The 19,967-nt window shown below is 46.9% G+C and overlaps 1 protein-coding gene across 5 annotated transcripts in view; it reads right to left on the bottom strand.

Annotated features, from left to right (window-relative positions):
• The window catches only part of VAV2 (vav guanine nucleotide exchange factor 2), a 151,974-nt gene extending 133,433 nt beyond the window's left edge, over positions 1-18,541 (bottom strand). The window contains exon 1 of one of the 5 annotated variants that reach the window (XM_053374213.1): positions 17,898-18,541. In XM_053374213.1, the coding sequence (XP_053230188.1) occupies positions 17,898-18,101 (204 nt within the window). In that variant the 5' untranslated portion in view covers positions 18,102-18,541. The remainder of the gene's footprint in view (positions 1-17,897) is intronic. The other 4 variants (XM_053374210.1, XM_053374211.1, XM_053374212.1 and 1 more) reach the window with 4 other exon arrangements.
• Positions 18,542-19,967: the final 1,426 nt, after the last annotated feature.

The following is a 19,967-nucleotide window of genomic DNA, read 5'->3' on the forward strand; positions in this document are numbered from 1 at the left end:
GTGCAAAATTCTAAGCAGGCTAGCGCCAATTCTGTGGTCTCTCCAGCGCTGCTGTGCTCAGGGCCTGCTTGTGAAAGCTCCCCCTTTAAGCATCTGGCTGGTCACTGTGAGAACAGCAGCAAACCTTTTCTTTTAAAAGCTTTCTTAGCAGAACCTCCATCTCCAGAGGCAGTTTACCTCTGAATACCAAATTATGTGGAACAAAAACTGGAGTGCTGTCGCTCTCAACGCCTGCTAGAGGATGCTTCCCATAGGGGCACCTAATTGGCCTCTGTGAGGGCAGGAAGCTAGACAAGGAGGGGCCACTGGTCTGATCCAACAGCCAGGCTCTTTGTATGTGGAGGCAAGAGATATATTTCTCAAATGCAGCCTTGCACCAACCTGGCACCCTTCAGATGTTTTGCACTATAACTCCCACCAGCCTCAACCAAACCTGGGCCATTCTGGTTAGGGCTGGTTAGAGTTGGAGAATCATAGAATAGAAGGGTTGCAAAGGGACCCAAAGGGTCATGTAGCCCAACCCCCTACAATGCAGAAATCACGGCCTGAAACATCTGCAAATGGGAGCCTCTTAGGAACAATCACTTTAAGACAAGCAAAGTCTCTTTAGCTTGATAGATAATCTGACAACCCAGCTGCATAATACTTGGTTTCATGCATTTGTTTTTTGCTTTTTTCAGAAGGCTATAAATGGCCCAATGACAGGGCTGGGTGCTTTCTCTGAATGATTCAGCTGTGTTTTGGGGTTGACCTCCTGAACAATCTCCCCCACCCTCCCCGCCCCCGGTTTGCAGCCGCCTCTGGAGAGAAAATGTCGGGTAGGAATCTGTTGCCGGGAACTCCGCCCAAGTGTCTCTTTCTCTCTGAGGAGCACTGTGTGGGTTTGGCAAGGGCTGGCTGCAGAACACTCTCTCTCTCCCTTTCTGATGTCCTCAGCCCATCCTGGGATTTCAGGATGGGCAAAGGTGCCGGGCTGGAGGATATAGCTCCAAGTAAGAAGCTCCAAGTAAGAAGCGGGTGGCACTGTTGTCTAAACCACAGAACCTAGGACTTGCTGATCAGAAGGTCGGCGGTTCGAATCCCCGTGACGGGGTGAGCTCCCGTTGCTCGGTCCCTGCTCCGCCAACCTAGCAGTTAAAAAGCACGTCAAAGTGCAAGTAGATAAATAGGTACCACTCCGGCGGGAAGGGAAACGGCATTTCCGTGCACTGCTTTGGTTCGCCAGAAGCGGCTTAGTCATGCTGGCCACATGACCCGGAAGCTGTATGCCAGCTCCCTCGGCCAATAAAGCGAGATGAGCGCCGCAACCCCAGAATCGGTCACGACTGGACCTAATGGTCAGGGGTCCCTTAACCTTTAAGAAGCTAAGAAGAGCCTGCTGAATCAGGCCCATGGCCCACCTAGTCCAGCATCCTGTTCTCACAGTGGCCAACCAGATGCCCCAGTGCAAAGCCTGCAAGCAGGACCCATCCTCTAGTAGCCTCCAGCAACTGCTACTGAGAACCATCATTACCTCCAGCCATGGAGCTGGAGTGTAGATATTGTGGCTACAAGCCACTGATAGCCTGGGCAAACTAAAACTTAATCCAGAGGAGATAAGGAGTGCCTCTGGTTAGTAAGGAACCTGATATTCTGGTTGGTATTCCCCTCTTAGGAGTCACTCTGAAATGTCAGGTCCACAGTTCTAATGTGACTTTGTTCCTGGATGCTCTGATGGTGTTGGCTGTGGCCAGAAGCGCATTTGATGATGATTATGATGAAGAAAGTTATTTTGATATTTGTGGGTGACTACTATATTTTTTATTATTGCTTTTTAAATCTCACCTTGGAAGATTCCAAACAAATGAAATGAGGTCCTTCTTCACGTAGTGCAAAGTTAAGCTATGGAACTCTCTCCCACTGGAGGCAGTAGTGGCCACCAACCCAGATGGATTTAAGAGAGGAGGAGACACATGGAGGAGGAGGAGGAGGAGGAGGAGGAGGAGGAGGAGGAGGAGGAGAGGGCTATTGCTGGCTGCTAGCCGCAATGGCTATGCTCTGCCTCTACAGTCTGAGGCAGCGATGCTTCTGAGGACCAGCTGCTGGGATCCACAGGATGAGAGAGGGGGCTCTTGCACTTGGGTCCAACTTGGGGGTTTTTCCAGAGGCATCTGTGAGAACAGGAAGCTGGACTAGATGGGCCACTGGCCAGGTCCAGCCGGCTTATCTTCTTAAAACATCTAGACATGTCCTCCCTGAATCTGATTCTTTTCTTTCTCTCTTTTTAAAGCCTATTTAAACTGGCAGACACCATCCCTACCCTGAGGCAATGAATTCCACAAGTCACTTTCATGTTGCTCTATCACCTTCTTCCTGTTCTTTTATCTTGAACCATTCATCACCCCCTGCTGGTAACAGCAGCTGGGGCTCTAGAAAGGAAAAGCAAGTTGTGAGTCGAGGACCCGCCACCCGCATAGGATTATAATAAGACACAAAGACACATTATTTTTGGTTAATGGGCAAACTAAGGCCACAACTTTATTGGTTACAGCATGTGAGTAGTATTGGCTTAGGCGTTGGATAAAACAGCAATACATGACTCCACCCCACACAGCAGGGAGTCATTTCAGGGTTAACAACCAGTGGGAGGAGCTTGTTGATGCAAATACAACTGGAAGCTTCCCCATGACGTCACCAGGGGTCGTGCCATGGCCCTGGCCACCAGCAGGGCGTCGGACAGGATCCACAATTGCCGGATTCCTTTAACGGAGTACCCAAAAGAGGAGGGGCATACCCAATCCTCCAACACAGTACACATATTCCAATGCCTAACTGCCAATACCAAAACAAAAAATTTTTTTCCTTCCAGTAGCACCTTAAAGACCAACTAAGTTAGTTCTTGGTATGAGCTTTCATGTGCATGCACACTTCTTCAGATACACAATACCAATGCCAATACCAGAAAGTTGTGACAAGTTGCTGCGAGGTAGGCGAAAAAACCAAGAAGCTGGTGCCAATTTGCCAAATGGATAAAGAATTCCTACCAGGTCCCTTGGGCAACCAAGGCAACCAACCGAAGTCCATAGCAAGGTCAATACGCAGAGGAAACTGACCTAGAGGGAGGGAGGGAGGGAGGGAGATCCGATGCAAGCAGGAACAGACTGGGGACAGAGCACTGCCTTGGCTGCTTAAATGCAGCTAACCCCACCTGCCTGCCAGCCCTATTGGCCAGCTGAAGGGCTTGGTCGCGGGGCCAAATACGCCTCCCTACTGATGCGGGAAGCTGCTCCCACTCACAACCCCTCCTCTCCGGGAAGAGGAGAGGCCTTGCTGAATTGAGTTGCGGCATCTCACTCATGATAGAATCACCAAAGGGGGGGGTGGAGAAGGGGCTTTGTAAGGTTGCCTAGTCCAACCTAGGACCAGTGAGGGTTGTGGGCAAAATAGAGAGGACCGGAGGGCTGCATTTGGCCCTGGGGCTGGAGACTCCTGTGTGAAGAGTTATCAACCCAATGAAGTCAATACTTCCACTAGCATAACAAGAACAATTATACCCCACAATTCCATAATATTCAAAGCCAGCAGGTTATATCAATTGCTAGTCCTACACATAGAACCACAGAACCATAGAATTGTAGAGTTGGAAGGGACCCCGACGGTCGTCTAGTCCAACCCCCTGCAACGCAGGAATCACAGCTAAATAAACCCTGGCAGGCAGCCATCCAACCTCTGGTTAAAAACCTGCAATGAAGGAGAGTCCACCACCTCCTGATGGAGACTATCAAAAAAAGAAATGTGATTCATCTGACATAACTTGTTTTTGAAAAACCCATGCTGGGTCTCTTCTAAGTGCTCATAGACCAACTGCTTAATTATTTGTTCTAGGACCTTTCCTGTTATCAACATCAGGCTGAACTTGGTTTTCTTTTTTTCCCTTTCTGAAGATGGGGATATTTGCCCAGCTCTAGTCTGCTGGGATCTCATCTCCAAGAATTCTCAAAGATTATGTACAGGGGCTCCAAGATTAGATCTACCAGCTCCTTTAAAACCCTTGGGTGCAGCTCATATGGCCCTGGAGATCTGAATTCATTTAAAAGTGGGTGTTCCCTTACCATCTCTTTTCCTATCTTGGCCTTCAGTGCTTCATTAATTATGTTATCACCAGGTTGGGCATTGCAAAGTAGGTGTTGAGCAATTCTGCCTTCTCTCTGTCACGCAAGAGCATTTCTCTGTCTTCTCCATGCAGAGGACCCACCACTTGCTTGTTCTTCCTCTTGCTTCAAACATAGCTGAAGAAACCTTTTTTATTCATTTTAACCTCTCTTGCAAGGCTGAACTCATTCTGAGCCTTAGCCTGCCTGACATTCGCCCTGCAACTGTTGGGTATTCGTCGTGCATGCTCCTCATTTCTGATGTCCCCTTTCTTTCATTTCTTATACAGGGTGAGTCTTTTAAAAGAGGCCCTGTGGAACATGTGTACTCTGTATCCACAGGGCCTCTTTTAAAGGACTCACTCTGTACATGTCCTTCTTAAATCTCAGTTCATTTTTAAGCTTCTTATGCAGCCATACCTGTTTCTTTCTTGTTGGAATTGTCTGCATTTGGGCTTTCAATTTTTCACCTTCAAGAAACTCCCATCCATCTTGAACTCCCTTCTCTCAAGAGTAAAGCAAGTGAACGTAATGGGCATGGCTAACATCTCCATTCATTTCACTGGATCTATTCTGACTAGAACTTAGCTGAACACAAACGCTTGTTTCGTTTTACACAATGATCATGATAATTGATTGTCTCCAACTAAGTCCAACTCAGAGTAGACCCACTGAGTGGTACCAATCCATTTCAACAGTTCTACTCTCAGTAAGATCCACTTTGGATGCTACCCAATAATGATTATTTTATTTAACAGCATTTATATACCACTTGGCTAATCAAGCTTCAAAGAGGCTTACAAAAAAACCCTAAAATACTCAACAAAAGGCTGCTTATAAACATGTATATAAAAACATTCAAAGGATAATTAAAACTGACAACAGACTGAAAGGAAATGTGTTTTAATATCATTTTCTACACTGGGATAAGCTTGTTTAAGCAAAACTGGTGATCAAAATATGATTATGATCATCCACCTCACCATTCACAGATCCTGCAAACCCAGGTCCAGCTCAAAGAGGGACAATATCTTGTGGCTTCTGCCTCAAGAATATCACCTCATTTTATTGTCCAGTGTGTCAGGCGCACGCGCACACACACACACACACACACACACACACAGAGCAACTTTATACTTCCTCTTGTGCATTTTGGCCAGGGATGACAATTCAGATCCCAGCAAAATGTTCACAAGGGGACCGAGAGAGAAAGTCATTGTCTGCAGTGAGCAAAAGTATGCACCGGCCACCATCCTAGAGTAACTCTCACTCAACAAAGCACATTGAACAGTTTTTGCTGATTTGCTTTTCATTATTATTACTGTATTATTAAGAAGATGGCTTCCTTTGAAAAAATAAAACATACACACAATACAGCTTTCTGGTCTTATTTAAAATAAAAAGTAAGTTTCTAGACCCTAAGAATATGAAGATGGGCAGTGCTTGCGGCAACATCAGATGGGTAACATTGCCCAGACCCTTTCAGGTTCATCTTTGCAATACAGTGGTACCTCGGGTTACATACGCTTCAGGTTACATACGCTTCAGGTTACATACGCTTCAGGTTACATATGCTTCAGGTTACAGACTCTGCTAACCCAGCAATAGTGCTTCAGGTTAAGAACAGAAATCGTGCTCCGGCGGCGCGGCGGCAGCAGCAGGCCCCATTAGCTAAAGTGGTGCTTCAGGTTAAGAACAGTTTCAGGTTAAGAACAGACCTCCGGAACCAATTAAGTACTTAACCCGAGGTACCTCTGTAATCATAAGGGCCAGAATTTCTCTTTCTCACTTACTAGGAGGCTGCCACACCTGCTCACTCTGCTCACTAACCTTGCCTATCCCTTCCCCACACCTGACCAACTACCCCCTCCCTTTACACCTCCACCCACTTTGCCTATTACCCCAAGACCATCCCTCTTTTAAAGGAGTGGGGAGGCACTCCACTAGCGGCTTGCTTCACAGCACCTCCCCTCTCCATTAAACCACGCATCTGGCCTGCCATTTGCCAGGCTGCAGTTCACGCGTCTGCCTATAGGTGGTCATGTAAACTACAGCGTGTAAAAACACCTTTCATTTCTATGTATTGCAAACTCCCTGCACAATGCCAAGATTCTGCACTGGTGAGAAATTGCAGGATTCGGAAAATCTGCGCTCTTATTTTTGTCTGCAGAGGATGGAATTTTAAACAAAACCTCTAGAACAATTTAAGAATGGCTAGCTCAGGGAACAAACTGGTTTCCCAAGTCAATTGTACTAAGCAAAGCAGAGGGGAGAGGGGGAAGGATAATGAGCAGACGGGTGCCTTGCGGACTAGCAATTAAGCTAAGAAATCCAAGAATCCATGAACCAGAGAGATGATGAAGCGGACGGTGCCAGCCATAAGGCTTTGCTAATTACTGTAGTCTAACTTCCTCTCTTTCTCCCAACCCAACACTCCTCATAATCTTACTGATTATAGCTTCGCTTAACATAGTCACAATAAAAATTTCATCCACTATTTAATTTCGATATTTCCAGAATGTTTAGCCCACTCATCATTAAAATGACCCTAAGACAGGGTGCACTATTTTAAAAATAGATGAATACAACATAACCAATTTAGTATTATATAGTAACAAAAGAAGCTGCCTTATACTGAGTCAGACTCAATAGTCCTTCTATCTCAATAATGCCTATACAAGCCTTTCTCAACCTTGGGTCCCCAAATGTTGGACTACAACTCCCATAATCCTTGACCGCTGGTCTCGCTAGCTAGGGATGATGGGAGCTGTAGTACAACAACATATGGAGGACCAAAGGTTGAGAAAGGATGGTCTACACTGACTGGCAGCAGCTCTGAGATGCCATTAGGGACTGAATGTGGGATCATCCACATGCAAAGCAGTTACCCTACCCCTGAGCTATTACTCTCTCTTTAAAAATAAAGTAAGATTCTAGTGCTCATGGTTGTGAATAAAGGACTAAATTAAACTGGAACAAAGGAAGGAGTCTTACACTTTCTCAGATTCTAGTCCTTTTGGTTCTGAATTAAATAGGCAGTAGGTGACTGTCTTATAGTGAAGCAGTCTCATATTGAGTCAGACCACCAGTAATTCTAGCTCAGTATCATCTACACTGACTGGTAGTGGATCTCCAGGGATTCAGGCAGGGAGTCTCTCCCAGCCCAGCCTGGAGATGCAACCAGGGGCTGAATACAGGACTTTCTGCAAGCAAGGCAGATGCTTTACTACTGAGCTACGGTCCTTCCTCTACAAATTCTAATTCTCATAATTCAGAATTGAATATGAATTATGAGGCTCTTTAGTACCAGGCCAGACCATTGCTTCATCTAGCTCAGTACTGTTTACATGAACCGGTATTGTTGCAGAGGGGGCTCTCCCAGGCACTATCTGTAAATGCTGGAGATTGAATCTGGGACCCAAACCTCTGCCCAACATTCTTCACATCTCTAAAAACATAGCTTTGTTTAACTGTTCAGAATAATACTTTCATCCCCTGTAAGACTACCAAGGACAGATTTCAGCTATCATTTCCCCCCTATATTCACAGAATGCTTAGCCTGTTCCAAACAGGAGTGAAAAACGTGAATGGCACTTGACTTATGGAGCTTCCATTCACAGCTTTCCATGACTTGCAAGCTTATTTGCTTGAAGATATTTTGAAGTGGTCGGTTCTTCCAGAATTGTGGGGGACACACCCACACCCAAACCCTGTGCAAAAATGAAGAACTGTCAGCTTCAGAGATTGCTCACTTTCACAAATCAAAGCTGAGAGCCTTGGCCTAATTCAGTACCCCTGTACATGCATCCTGGGTATACTTCCATGTTTCTGTGGCCTGATGCGTCTGTGTTCCTCTCTCTCTCTCTCTCTCTCTCTCTCACACACACACACACACACTGGTTTGTCTCTGCAGTTCATTAAGATAAGGAAGTTTCTGTAATAGGTGGCAAATTCGGGCTGCTATTCTCACTAAAAGATCATGGGTTTGAGGAAGTGATGGAGAACTTCATACCGCTATGAACGCCCATACTATTTGGCCTGCCAGAACTCCGCATTTTGCAAGCCCGTTTTCCAAATATGTTAGGATGCAGCCTTATGCTAATTCAGGCCATTTGGTCCATGTAGCTTGATACATGGTAGTGGTTCTCAACCAAGTTTCAGGTAGGAGAAATTTCGCATCCCTGCCAGGAGATATCAGGGATTGAACCTGGGGTGTTCTGCATGCAAAGCAGATGATCTACTCACTGAGCTAATGGTCACATGACATCAGAGGAAGGACAGGAAAAGCCATTGCTTCAAACCCTCCCGAATTCAAGGCACAGCTGCAAAACAGCGTCCCTTGAATTCAGTGCTGCTTGAGTTTGGCAGCTCACCCTGTCGTGCTCCTTTCAGTAGGAATCAGATGCACATGGGCGCTCCCAACCGCTCCAGCGTACATCAGGTCATTTCCAAAATCAGCCCAGGAGGAAAAGGTGCATAATTTAAGATGAAGAAAATAGGAAGGCACTAAGGATGCTTTCAATTCTTCATCTGGTCTGGTAAATTTTAGATTGGATTACTGCAATGTGGGGCTGCCCTTGAAGACAACTCAGAAACTTCAGTTGGTCCAAACTGCAGCACTCAGGTTACTGGCTGGGTTTCCATTTAGATCTCATATAACCCCTATTTTAAAACAGCTGCACTAGTTGAACTAGGCCCAGTTCGAAGTGCTCACACTGGTGGTTAAAATCTTAAATGACTCTGGCTCCAAACATCTTCTCAGGTGCTGAGATCAGCAGAGGGGCCCATTTCATGATTCCTCTGCCCTTGGAGGCTTGTGGGGTGGGGGTGGCCCAGGAGAGGGTCTTTTCTGTGGTGGCTTCTAAGCAGTGGAATTCCCTCCCCACATAATGTGCCTGGCACCTTCATTGCACAGCTTCCGGTTAATGCTGAAGATGCAACTCATTATTCTGGACTTTTGATACATGAGGTGTATGTTTCCAGGACCTACCTTATTTTTTATGATTTTAAGCTGTTTAAAACTGTTTTTAATAACGTGGAGCTTGAACCCACAACCTTGTGATTAACGGTAGAGATGTCAGCAAAGAGCACAATGCCATTTCTCAACTGAAAGCTCCTGTCAATCAACGGCAGCAAAAGAAGGGGGGTTCAAAATTACACTCGGGGAAACTGTTGGGGTTTTTCAGACGTGCTCAACAATGCTACTAGCTTTGCTATTTGCCTATCGGCGGGGAGCGATTTAAGTTTCCCAACAGAATCAGCTTCAACAAGGCAACACAAATCTGCCCGTGCGGTAATTAACGCCACAATCTGTTTATGACCTTTTGAATAAGCCATTCTTTTTGACAGCCAAAGCTGCTAAATGCATTAGCAAATATAATTTAAAAGTGGAGGGGGAGGGAGGGACAGGGAGGGCAGAAGAGAAGCTGGGATTAACTCTCTCATTGTTAAAAATTATTCAGGCAAGGAAGAATACATATCAAAAGGATTAAGGGGTGGGGCAGTGGAATAGCTGTGTTTGCTCACATTAATGGGAGGGGGTCGTTCTTTCACCTGCAGATTCATGCTGGACCACAGTTCAGTGGTAAGAGAGCATTGCTTGGCATGCAGAAGGTCCCAGGTCCAAATCACTGGGATCTCCAGGTAGGGCTGGGAAAGACTCTTTGTCTGAAACACTGGAGAACCCCTGCCAGTCAGTGTAAAAGTAAAGGTAAAGGGGCCCCTGACCATTAGGTCGAGTCGCGGACAACTCTGGGGTTGCGGCACTCATCTCGCTTTATTGGCCGAGGGAGCCGGCGTACAGCTTCCGGGTCATGTGGCCAGCATGACTAAGCTGGCGAACCAGGGCAGCGCACGGAAATGCCGTTTACCTTCCTGCCAGAGTGGTACCTATTTATCTACTTGCACTTTGATGTGCATTCGAACTGCTAGGTTGGCAGGAGCAGGGACCGAGCAATGGGAGCTCACCCCATCACAGGGATTTGAACAGCCGACCTTCCGATCGGCAAGTCCTAGGCTCTGTGGTTTAACCCACAGCGCCACCCGTGTCCCACCATTCAATGTAGAGAGTTACAATTGCACTTGGGTCCTGCTTATGGGCCTCCCATAATGGGCACCTGGTTTGCCACTGTGAGAACAGGATGCTGGACTTGATGGGCCACAGCCCTGCTACAGTAGGGTCCTCTTATGAATCAAATAAATAAATAAATAACTGGCAATCGGGGGGAGAAGTGAGCCTGGGGCCAGGCTGTTTGGTAAGGCTGTTTCTCCTCACTCTTCAAGCATTTATAGCGCAAAGTTCGGGTGCGGTGCTGAATTCTAGGCAGCCCCTGCTTCTCAGTAAGTGGGAGGCTGAGAGCATTGTTGCTTAGCTAATAAATCTCAGCTGTTTAGGCTGCTTGTCTTGGGAAACTTTTACAGAAGGGCTTAATTTTTATTGCTGGTGTTGCAAGTGGAACAGCTCCCAGGATCGCAAAAATCAAACAAAAAACCACCTAACTCTCCCTTCCTTCCAGTGGACCTTTTCCCTGCATCAGCAACAAACCTAATCAAAGGCATGCTGAAGACAGATCGTCACTTTTCCAGAGAGAGAGAGTGTGTCAAAGAAGGTTTAGATGAAAGGTTGATGCCCATAGTGCCTGCGCTCATTCTCTTTGGACAAGGTAGGCAGAGTTTGAATGAGCACCACACCAGAGCTTCTCATCATATTTCTCAAAAGTTTGCATCTGCTGCAAACGAGACATCTGTTTTACTGCTTCATTCTTGAGGTACTCTTTGAATTTATGGGGCTTGCAGTTTATCTTGTCAATGAACTACCTCCAGTGTCTGAGGAGATATACCTCTGAATAGAAGTTGCTGGGAATCACAGAGCTGTAGAGTTGGAAGGGTCCTGGGGTCATCTAGTCCAACCCCCAATGCAAGGAAGAAGTGGGGAGGGTTATTGCAAAACTTAGGGTGCTGGATTAGAAGGGCCACTCCTGTAACCCAGCTAGGTTCTTTTGATGCTCTCATATTATATTTTGCAATAGACCCTTCCCCCAATTGTCCTGAATCATTCAACCACAGACTTGGCTCTTTTAAGAGCGGAAGCTGTAAGCCTTTCCAAAACACTGCTGCTGATTTGCATGAAATCAGGCCTGTGGTTTCCCACTCAGCCTTGGCTTCTCCATCTGTAAAATGAATATAATAGGTGGTGCTGATTTAGTCTCAGCCATAGGGTCACATAAAAACATCAGAAGAGCCCCACTGGATCATGTGATTGGCCCATCTAGTCCAGCATCCTGTTCCCACAGTGGACAACCAGATGCCCCAATGGGAAGCATCCACAAGCAAGACTTGAGCACAACAGCAACACTCCACTTCAGTTCTCCACTGCCAGGTATTGAGTAGTTGATTGCCCCTGGACATAAAGGCTCTGCTATCACAGTGAACCTCCATATGACCCATCTAGCCCAGCCTCCTGTTCTCACAGTGGCCAACCAGATACTCATTATGGCAGCCTTTCTCAACCTGTGGGTCCCTGGATGTTGTTGAACTACAACTCCCATCACCCCTAGCTAGCAAGGCCAGAACTCAGGGATGATGGGAGTTGTAGTCCAACAACATCTGGGGACCCACAGGTTGAGAACAGCTGTGTTATGGGAAGCAGTAAGTGCATAAACAACTATACCCCTCCTGCAGTTTTCAGCAACTGCCAGAAGGCAATTAGAACTGGAAGAGGCCCAGCAAGGTGCAAAAAGGAGTAGGATCAGTGGGGCAAGGGGTGCAAATCCCATACAGAATACATGAAGCAGGATTAGATCTGAAACAGGAGGAGAAGGGAGAAGGGAGAAAAATGGAAGGCAAGAAGCTGAACCAAGACAGGGCAGGTTGGGCTTTCAAGCCCTTCAATGGATTCTATACTGAACCAGCGGCTAAGATGAAGCAGGAAATGACCTTCCTTTTAGCAGCCAACTTTGGGACTTCAAAGCACATCCAAACTGAGCAGGTTCGGTTTTGTGCATGAAAGAGAATTCCTGGCAGAAAAATAGCCTTGTGGGCCAAATGGGGGAAAGCCTGGCAGGCCAGGTTTGACCTGCAGACCAGAGGGCCCCCACAGGAGATCCCTCGGGTCTACACAGGAACAAGCAATTATTCAACCCAAATGTGCAGAGATCAGGGGGTGCAGCTGGTGGCCAGTGGGAGTTGTCATCCAATGGCATCTGGGCAGGTCAAGTCTGGGGATAGCCAATACAGATGACAGAACAGGTAATAAATACAATTTTCTCCCTGAAAATGTTGTGCAGTAATCCTAAAGAGCAAACTGACCCTTTGATTCTCTGCATGTGTATATTTTTAAAAAACAGCAGCAAGAGAGAGAGCCATCTGTTATGGGGAAGAGACACGGAGAGGGAGGGACCCACACTTCTGGTTAAACAAAATTTAAACAAGATGGAGGGATAATGTGTGTCTACTGCTAACATGCCATTATTTGCCAATTCCCATAAACACCTGCACACATAAAAAATGGAACACATGCACACACACACCAATTTCCCCAGCTCTGGAAGTTCAAAAACACCCACACTGAAACACAGATAGTAAGCTCCATGGAGCACATACCTGGGTCTTGCACTTACTTTACTCTGGGAAAGCATTGTGGAGAGTGGAAGTGAAGTAGTAATAATGAAGAAGACTGACCTTGATGTGCTGGTGTGGGCTAAACAGGCTTGGAAAGGATGTGCCTACTAATGCTTCCAGGTGCATATATATATATATATATATATATATATATATATATGCGTATATGTGTGTGTGTGTGTGTGTATATATGTGTGTGTGTGTGTGTGTGTGTGTGTGTGTGTATATATATATATATATATATATATATATATATATATATATATATGGATCCTTGTAAAGAACAGAGCAGTCATACCATAGGCCGTCACCAGAAATGACCACAAGAAGTCCTAAGGAGAGACATCTTTCATTGGAATGAGATATATGCACTCTGCAACAGAATCGGAAGACCTAACAATAGCTGGAAGGTCTATCAGAGTCCTACATCCTCTTCTTAGAGTGGCCAACCAGATGCCCTAATGAGAAACCCACAAGCAAGACCTGAGAAAAACAGCAGCAACTCTCCCCACTTGTGATTCCCAGCAAATGGCATTCAGAGTCATTGACTGCCTCTGACAGTGGAAGGAGAACATAAGAGGCCTGCTGCTGGATCAGGCCAAAGGAGACCCATCTGGTCCAGCATCCTGTGACCAACAAGGCATCCCAGTAGGAAATCCACAAGCAGGACCCCAAAACAACCGCTCTCTCCCTTTCTCCCATTTCCAACATGCTGTATTCAGAAATGTTGAGTACCTTCAGTTGTGGACACTGAGCATACCCATTGTGGCTAGTAGCCATTGTGGCTAGTAGCCATTGACAGGCATATTCTATTCATTCATTTATTCCCTACCTTTTTTCCTGCTGGGACTCAAGGCTGCTTGCATACAAAAATGAGAACTACCAAAGACATAGGAATATATATAAATTAAATGTTGTGAAAAGTAAAACTATACACACATATTACAGTAAAAACACCAGAGCACCAGCCCTTTCATTAAAAGCAGTCAGTTCCCAAAAGCCTGTTGGCACAAAGAGGTCTTCCCTGCCAGCCCTCTCCTCCTCCATGACTTTGTCCAATCCTCTTTTAAAGCCATCCAAAGTTGGTGGTCATCACTGCCTCCTGAGTTCCATAGTTTTGAAGTGCTTTCCTTTATCTATTCTGAATCTTCCAGCATTCAGCTCCATATCTTCCAGGACTGAGCACAATTTTAGACCATGAGTAGGCAAACTAAGGCCCGGGGACCAGATCCGGCCCAATCGCCTTCTAAATCCGGCCCGCGGACGGTCCGGGAATCAGCGTGTTTTTACATGAGTAGAACAGGCGCTTTTATTTAAAACACATCTCTGGGTTATTTGTGGGGCCTGCCTGGTGTTTTTACATGAGTAGAATGTGTGCTTTTTTAAAAAAAATGCATCTCTGGGTTATTTGTGGGTCATAGGAATTCGTTCATTATTTTTTTCCACAAAATATAGTCCAGCCCCCCACAAGGTCTGAGGGACAGTGGACCGGCCCCCTGCTGAAAAAGTTTGCTGACCCCTGATTTAGACCTCAGAGACAGAAAAACAAAGAACTGAATAGTTGGAAGGGACCCAAAGCGGTCCAGTCCAACCCCTAGCAGTGCAGGAATCACGGCTAAAGAATCCCTCACAGATGATTCTCTGACAGAAGGTGCAATCCTTGCAATGCACAAGAGAGGAAGCAGCCAGACACCTTTTTTTAAATAAATAAGCTGCTCTCCCCATTTCTGCCTCTGGTCCTGCCCATCATTGGCAAGCAGTCCCTGAAATGTTGTCCACAAGGGAAATGAGGACCTTGGCTCAAAAAAGCTCCCACCCCCTGCTTTGATTAATTTTAAGTTTGCAGCACCAATCAGGAGGACAGAAGAGCTTCTCTCCAGCTGAGCAAAGGTCCAGTGTTTATTTGCTTAATGGATTTTATCCAAGGCAGTGCCCCATTTTGTAAACTATCATAGATTGAATCACAGAACTGTGGAGTTGGAAGGGTCCCAAAGGGTCATCTAGTCCAGCCCCCTGCAATGCAGGAATCACAGCTAAATAATCTAAGCAGCTAAACAATGACGGCTGCAGTCCACTTCCTGGTTCTTTGATTCACTAGGAACTGGTACACAGGGGAAGGCTCTAGGCTGCTTTCGAAGCTGGAGATAAAAATAACAATAAAAGGAAGTAACACAGTTCTCTTCCACCACTTTGCAATACAGTGGTACCTCGGGTTAAGTACTTAACTCGTTCCGGAGGTCTGTTCTTAACCTGAAACTGTTCTTAACCTGAGACACCACTTTAGCTAATGGGGCCTCCGGCTGCCGCCGCGCCGCCGGAGCACAATTTCTGTTCTCATCCTGAAGCAAAGTTCTTAACCCGAGGTACTATTTCTGGGTTAGCAGAGTCTGTAACCTGAAACGTATGTAAGCTGAAGCATATGTAACCCGAGGTACCACTGTAGATCCCTTGCCTAATCACCTGTGGGCTCCAACTCACCAGAGGTGACTGGCTTAATCGCAAGAATGCAAGGAGATTCTGAAAGCATGCCAAGCATCTGAAACAAACAAAGAAGCTAATCATAAACCCCGTTCTGTGGATTTTAAGTCATGGGTGCAACCTTCTGCAGTGGTTTGGGGCTGCAAGGAGGGAAGAGGGTGAACTCAACGGGCAGCTGTGCTTTGGAGCTCTGCAGCTCGAATTCTTCAGTGGGAATTTGTCTGCGCACAAAGCAGTATCCAGGCAACGCGGAGTCCCAACCCCTCCAGTAAAAAAAAATACAAGATCAGCATCCCAAAAGAGACAAGACACTTTCTGTTAGTGGCAGAGATGTGAATGAAATGAGATAATGCTGTCCTAGTTTTAATATATTTCTTAAAAACAAGAGGGTCTGTTTGCACATACAAAAATGCCTCAACGGTGTCAAGAAAACTCCTTCCAACTCAGCTGTTAATTTTTGGATCGTAAATTTCTAGTTGGGTCAATTTCAGTTTCCTACCTTTCCAGTCCTACGTCTGGTTCCTCCTCACAAAATCTAGATCTCTAGATTTTCACATTTAAAGCTCCTCAAATGACTCTATTGCCCTATTGGGGAACCTATGGCTCTCCAGCCTAACCTACCTCACAGGGTTGTTGTGGGGATTAAATGAGCCATGTACACTACCTTGCATTGCTTGGAGAAAAAGGCGGGATAGAAATGCAATTAATAGTAAGAATGCTTAGAATAAGTTGGAGGGGCCCAGAATGTGCCGAGACACCTTGTTCTCTGACTGTATGTCTTTTGCATCTGCTTGGGGTTAGAAGATCTTGAGGTTGTAGTACTAAGTTTGATAACTGCCCACTCCTGATCTAGCACAGCATGTCAGAAACTGAGCTGGGAAACATGATGCTCTGGGTTCAAATCTCACCTCAGGTAGGCAAGTTCCACAGACTCATCTCTCAAAACCACTCTCAGTCTTATCTCTTAACACCCCCACCCCCCATAAAAAAATCTGCAAGTTATATTAGTTATGCTACAGATCTTATGGTAAGGGCTGGTAAAACAAAGTGCTGATTTCCATAGAAATTCTATCATCAGTGTGTTAATCAAGCTTGTCAATATTTTTATCTGGAAATAAACTGCAGGTTAGCACACAGATCAGTACAACCAACACCAGGTTGTTTTTAAGTTTAAAAAAAAACAAAAACACAGAGCATCCAAGCTAAATAAAAGATCTGTCCCATGTACATAGGCCGGTCACTGGACTGAACAACTCTTACTAAACAGAATTTCAGAGTTTTGTAGGGGTTCTTGTAAGGGCATCCAGTCCAGCCTTGTGCTTGAGACAGGTATGGCATTCCCAACAGATGCTTTCTGGCTTGTGCTTGAAGACTTAAAAAAGGTAAAGGACTCTTGACAGTTAAGTCCAGTCGCGAACAACTCTGGGGTTGCAGTGCTCATCTCGCTTTACTGGCCGAAGGAGCCGTTTGTCCGCAGACTTATGGTAAGGCAAAATGAGACCCTCCATCAAAATTCTCTTATCATTCAGAAGCCAGTCCCAATGACCAACCAAAATCTGCCCTCCTGTAACTTAAGTCCCATGGCACCTTGGGGCAGCAGAGAGCAAGCACTTTCCCCTGCTCTATGGGGCAGCCTTTCAGGTATTGCAGGAGAGCAATAGTCAAGTAACAAATTGATTAGACTGGTGAAAGTTTGCATGCATATATATGCAGAAAAGAGTATAGGCTGATTCTAGATAAATACTGCACACTTTCCCTTTTGTCGTGTGTGTGTGTGTGTGTGTGTGTGTGTGTGAGAGAGAGAGAGAGAGAGAGAGAGAGAGAGAGCCCTTGTATCTTTAACACAAGTGCTTAAAAATAATAGTTGTTTTCAAACAAAACGGCTGCCCAATTAATTGAACTCACTTGAGTCGGTCATCAGATTTACTTAACTTTGCATTTCCATTCACAAAGTTTCGTATAACTTTAGGGTTCCTTGCCCCCCGTTTCATAGTTCCTTCCTTCCTTCCTTCCTTCATTTATTTATTTATTGCTTTCTTACTCCAAGAACATAAGACATTTTAAAGAGGGTGTTTACATCCTCAGACATCAGGAGGCTGCACCCCACTTCATTCACCCATGGCTTCCTTCCCACTCCCACACAACTGTCTGTCCTTGGACGGGTAATGTCCACAGTGTAGCATTGGCTGAGCCAAACAGCACTCCTGCCTCACTCCCCCCCCCCGCTCTCCTCTATACCTTCTGGGGCTTTAACCAGGGGACATTTCAAAAACAAGTCATTTCAAAAAGAAGTGTCCCCAAGGGTGGGAACTAAGGCTGGTAGCAGTCAAGACACATAAATAGGATGAGCCCTTTAAAAGTGTGGGTGTGTGTGTGTCAGCATTTGGGTTGCTTTCAATTAATTCCCTCTCAGAGCAAACCCCTTGGCATCAATGGACACAAGTTAGTCATGTTCATTCATTGCAAGGGATCTACTACGAGCTATAACTGAGACGCACAACCTTTTATTCCCAGCTACGAGACAGCCCACTGAGGTGTGATTGCCACACCACACGAGGCCCCGGACAACTGCCCTCCACGCTGGTGATCTCCCACCTTCCTTCTCCCCACCCGTCGAGGGTCGAACCCTCCCGGCTGCCCAATCCCGAGGGGGTTTCGTCTTTCGCTCACCTGGGACATCTGGGGCCGGAAATTGATGTCTTTGAGGTCGATAGACCCGGGCGAGAGGTTGTGGAGCAGCTGGCAGAGGAGGACGCCGTCGCGGAGAGCTTGGGCCAGCTCAAAGACCACGGCCGAGGGCCAAACCACGCGGTGGTTGGCCGGCAGGACCTTGCAGTCGATCAGCCAGCGCCCGCACTGCCGCCACTCCTCCATGGCGCCGGGCAGAGAGAGCGCAAAAAAGAACCGCAGCGGCAGGCCTGCGAAAGGAGAAGATGGGACAGGCGCTTCGTCTCCGCTACTCCCAGCGCCTTGGCCGGGACGCCGCCTTGGCCATGGGGCAGCGCTGCTCCAAGGAGCCGCCCCGGAGGGGCTTCAGAGCCGGGAGTCCGGCCAGGGTGCGCCTCCCGTGGCTCGCATGCTCTGCTCCGGCGCCTTGGGAATAAGGGCCGAGCCCTCGCGGCTCTCCGGGATGGCTGGCTGCCTCCTCCTCTGGGGCAGGAAGCTGATCCGGCCGCCTTCCAAGCCTGGAACCGGGCAGCGTGTTCTTCTCCGGAATGGGGAGCTCCAGGCTCCTCCGCTTCGCTTCCTTCCTTCGCCGTCCAGGGAACAAAGAGTGCTTCGCGGAGCGCACCTCTTGCACTCGCCTCGCCTGCCTCTTTTGTGGAGAGGCGCTGCCCGGCTCTCGGCTCGCTCCGGCCACGGCTCCTCCTACTCCTGCCGCCGGGGGAGGGCGCAGCGGAGACGGCGGGGCTAAGCGCGACTCCTCCTTCCTGCTTGCCTTCGCTGCCTCTCTCCCAGGGTTGCTTTCTCCTTCTCCTCCGCAGGCAAGAACTTTTCCCGGATGAGATAGATGGGGCGGCGTCCGGTTCTCTCTCCTGCCTGGCGGTGCGTTCCAATTTTGGCCCCGACGGCGGAGAGAGGCACCCTTTGCAGGCTCGCCCTGGGACTACAGTGGGGGAGAGGAACCCATTTTTCGTAAACTTCCAGGGGGACCTTTTCCCTTCCTGGCTAACGTGTCTCGGATCGGCTAGCGCTTTGAGGATCCGGGTTGACTGTCTAGGGACGCGCGCCTGAGCGCTTTCAGATTTTTGCTACTCTCTCCCGTTTCCAGAGCACAGCTTTCATTTCCTTCCTCTTTCTTTCAACAATTTTTTTTAAAAAGTAGTTACAAATGTAAGAACCATAAAAATGTAAAAATGCATGCTTTTGGATTAAATACTGAAACTGAATATGTATCGAGTTTCTTACGGTTCTCAAAACAGGTAAGTTATATCAAAATGTGGTTAGGGAAATAGCTTAACCGGACACACTGCCAAATAAACTGAGAATGAAGCGTAGGCAGAGCAAGAAGGACAACTTTATTCCTGTGTGGGTTGACTTTGTAGTGTAGGAGCTTTTCGGAAAACGAACAGTCTCCACCAGCGGAACACAGTACAGTACGGTCTGGCAGGTATGACTATGACGCCTTCACACGCACCTCATGCCGTACCAATAAAAGAAAGGAAGAGAAAGATATAACAACATTTTTCTTTCTTTCTTAAATACTCGCTCATTTTCTTCCAGGGTATAAACACGGCGGTAAGTGCCCAACCTGGCTCCAGCCCCATAGTAATCCACTTGCACGCTTGTGCTTGTTTCTCCCCCAGCACAGAGGGAGGAGGAACTGCATCCTGATCGCTCCTCCTTTCCAGCTGCATCCTCCCTGCTTGTGATTCCCGGAAAGGATATTCAGAGGCATACTGCCTCCAACTGTGAAAGCAAAACAAAGCCATCGTGGCTAGTGGCCATTGGCAGCCTTACCCTCCACAAATTCATCTAAGCCCCTTTTAAAGTCATCCGGATTGGTGACCATCACTACATCTTACACTTCACCTCCATCTCTCCCTCCACACACCATCACCTGACAAGGAGTTGCAGAGGTTATCACAAATACTAAAAGAGCATCCCACTGGTGTGCTCAAACCTGAATATTGCTTCTCCAGTGGCATAAATTCCCCATGAAATGCTCCTGGGTGCTGTGAGGCTGCTTGCCACTCCTCTCACTTTGCCTCCTTCTAGTCAGGTCACTCCACTACACCT

This window comes from Podarcis raffonei, chromosome Z (assembly GCF_027172205.1).
Source record: "Podarcis raffonei isolate rPodRaf1 chromosome Z, rPodRaf1.pri, whole genome shotgun sequence".
In the NCBI taxonomy this organism is placed as follows: domain Eukaryota; kingdom Metazoa; phylum Chordata; class Lepidosauria; order Squamata; family Lacertidae; genus Podarcis; species Podarcis raffonei.